This window comes from Hibiscus syriacus, unplaced genomic scaffold (genome assembly GCF_006381635.1).
Source record: "Hibiscus syriacus cultivar Baekdansim isolate YM2019G1 unplaced genomic scaffold, ASM638163v2 tig00005863_pilon, whole genome shotgun sequence".
Classification (NCBI taxonomy): Eukaryota; Viridiplantae; Streptophyta; class Magnoliopsida; order Malvales; family Malvaceae; genus Hibiscus; species Hibiscus syriacus.
Genome location: NW_024062069.1, coordinates 4,438 through 7,421, shown reverse-complemented (window position 1 = coordinate 7,421; position 2,984 = coordinate 4,438). Strand labels below are relative to the sequence as shown.

Here is a 2,984-nt window from a genome sequence, read left to right as displayed (position 1 = left end):
TCACTGTTTATCCTCAGGAACAAATGTTTGATTGAGCACTCTAAGTAGAGCATTCCGATGTACTTCTGAATTCATTAACAGATCCAGAATTGAAATTCGTGCTTGTTGCTTATGTAGCTGCTCTACTACACTATACTCACTATGTTTTAAGAATTTCAAGAATTCTTGTGCTTGTGCTTCAGTTACCGACTCATTGATTAGTGGCAGGGGCTCATCATTAAATATCCTTTGCGGTACCACTGTAGCTTTTCCTTTTAATTTCCCCTTGTCTGCTTCTTTTGATGTTTCAAGAGAGTAACACCTTCCACTTTTTGTAAAGTGCCCTACTTCACTCACTATTTCATTCTTCAAGCTGCTTCCTGGTGTTTTATCATTTTCTTTAGTAAATTTGTTTCCTCTAGCGAACCAGATCCCCTTATCATTGAAACATTGGCAGTGTAGTTCCAAGGTACCTTGTGGGTATCTTTAAACGGAAATGGTGAAGGGGCCGTGATAACAACTTTTGGCTTCACTGACGTGGAATTCATCGCAGATGGTCTCACAGTGATGACCACAGGCTTATTTGTTTATGCATTGGCTTGGAATTTTCGGTTGTGCATACATCTTCTCCTCTTTTTCCTCATCTTTCTCAAAGAATTCTATTTCTTTGTTGTCCATCAACTTTTGTAGTAACCCCCTAAATTCAGGGCAAAGTTGAATTTTGTGTCCTTCTTCTTGGTGATATTCACAATAATTTTCACATTCATTGGGCTTTGAGTTAAGATCTTGTTGAACCATGCCGACATGATAAAGTTGTTGAAACACCCAAATGAAGGGAGATTTGATTTCATCAACATCTGTCTTCGTTTTTTTCCTATTCTCCTCATAGACTGCGTTCACACCTTTACCTCCATGATTCGGTAGTGGGTGTGTCGATACATCAGGTGAATCAAATTGCAATCCCCCAGTATTAATCAGATTTTGCACAACTTTTTTGAAGGCCAAACAGTTCTCAATAGAGTGACCAGTAATTCCATCGTGGTAATCACAATATGCATTTACATCATACCAATGAGGGTACGGTGGTTGCAGAGGAGTCAAACGATAAGGGCGCACCACATCCGCCTTTAATAACGAGGCGTATATCTCAGAGTAGGGTACTGGTAGTGGTGTGAAGGACATTCTCTCATTCTCCTTGCGAGGTCCCTTGGAATCATTTCTGGCGGTGCTCGTGTCATTCCTTTCATCTCTTGGTTGGGTTATTGTGACACTTTTTGAAGTATTCTTGTTATATACATTTGCATTATTAACTTCGTTTTCTTTTTTCCGGTATACTGGTTTTTTTGAACTGGACCCATCAACTGCCTCGATCTTGCCACTCTTTATAGCGTTCTCGATGAGCTCCCCTGAGATAACTAGATTAACAAAGTTTTTGGTGGCATTTTCAAGTAAATGCCCTAAGTACGGAGCCTTCAAGGTGTTGTTGACAAAAATTACAGTAGCTTCTTTTTCAAGTAAAGGGGGTTGGACCTGTGTGGCTACGTCACGCCACCTCTGGGCATATTGTCAGAAAGTCTCATTATTTCTCTTTTACATATTCTGAAGAGTCCACCGATCAGGAACCATATCTGTGACATGGCGATACTGTTCTAGGAATGCCTTTGCCAAGTCTCTCAATGATTTAATGTGGGCCCTAGTAAATTGGTTGTACCATTTGGCGGCAGATCCTTTCAGACTGTCTTGAAAATAGTGAATCAGTAGCTTTTCGTCTTGCACATGGCCAACCATCATTCGGCAAAACATGGTGATATGAGATGAAGGGCATGTGGTACCATCGTATTTTTCAAATTCGGGAACCTTGAACTTCATAGGGATGATCAAGTCTGGGACAAAACTCAGCTCTCTAGCGTCAAACCCATAGAATGATTCAACCACTTCTACCGATTTTACCCTTTCTTCCTAATTCTTCAACTGTTGAGTTATTTCTTCATTGGCTTTCTCCTTTTCGACTAACTCATTTAGATCTGGGATTAGGTGCTCAGTACTAAATTCTCCTAGCCTTACTCCTGGAACAGACTGATAGCTATTTAGGAATGTGGATCCCATTTGTTGTTGTTGATTCTCATTGCTGACATATGCATGACATCGAGCTTCTTGAGGTATCGAAGAACGAGCAGAGATGTGTATAGGTGTGAAACCAAGAGGAGGACCAGATTCTGTTGTGATCCCTAGAGGGGGTATGGAATCTTGGTTAGAGGAGGCGGGATTTCCAGCATAACTTTTCAGCATGTTTCTTGAATAGGTCCTCTAATTTCTGCAACATATTCAGTTGTGAACTGGCAATATTGGCCTCAATCTTTTCAAATTTACTTCTCATTTCTGCCTGCATATCTTTCTGCTCTTGCTCGAGACGGTCCAATTTGTCGTCCATCTTCTTACTCACTTTCCTGGTATAGTAAGAATGTTGCGTTTCTTTGTTGCTAACAGGGGCCAGGGTAGCTGCGATTGGAAACCTTATCGTATATTTTGGTGCTTTTAATTAATGAATGCATGTCTTAATGCGAAATATTTAAAATTCATACATAAATAAATACAAATGAAGAATTAATATATGCAAGAGGTATTGATCCAAAAAAGTTAATTGTCATAGAACAACTTCCATTATAACAAAAAGTTTTCATTACATAATAGTTCACTTCTACAGATACGGCTTAGTTCAACATCCATTGCAACAAAAAGTTTCATTATATAATAGTTTACAGATACGGCCTAGCTCTTCTATTAAGCTCAGCAATTTCACTAATCATCCACACATCTTCTTCCCACACTTAGAAACCGGATTGATGTGGTGGTCGATGACCTTTGCTTCGACAGTTAGTTCTCCAATGTATCTGGAAACTTCACTCATCTGTATTATGGTCTCGGCTACCATGTTGCTTCTGGCTGCATTTTGTTCTTCATAGAAATCATTTGATTTTTGCCACTGTTCAGTAGTTCCTTGAAGA

General features: G+C 39.6%; 1 protein-coding gene across 1 annotated transcript; it reads right to left on the bottom strand.

Annotated features, from left to right (window-relative positions):
- LOC120200003 lies at positions 1-2,268 on the bottom strand. Its single transcript, XM_039200955.1, has 3 exons — positions 2,044-2,268; positions 602-1,533; positions 1-463 (listed from the first exon to the last, which is right to left on the bottom strand). Exons 1-3 carry the CDS (start codon positions 2,266-2,268, stop codon positions 1-3), a joined length of 1,620 nt encoding a protein of 539 aa, XP_039056886.1.
- Between the last annotated feature and the right edge of the window lie 716 nt (positions 2,269-2,984).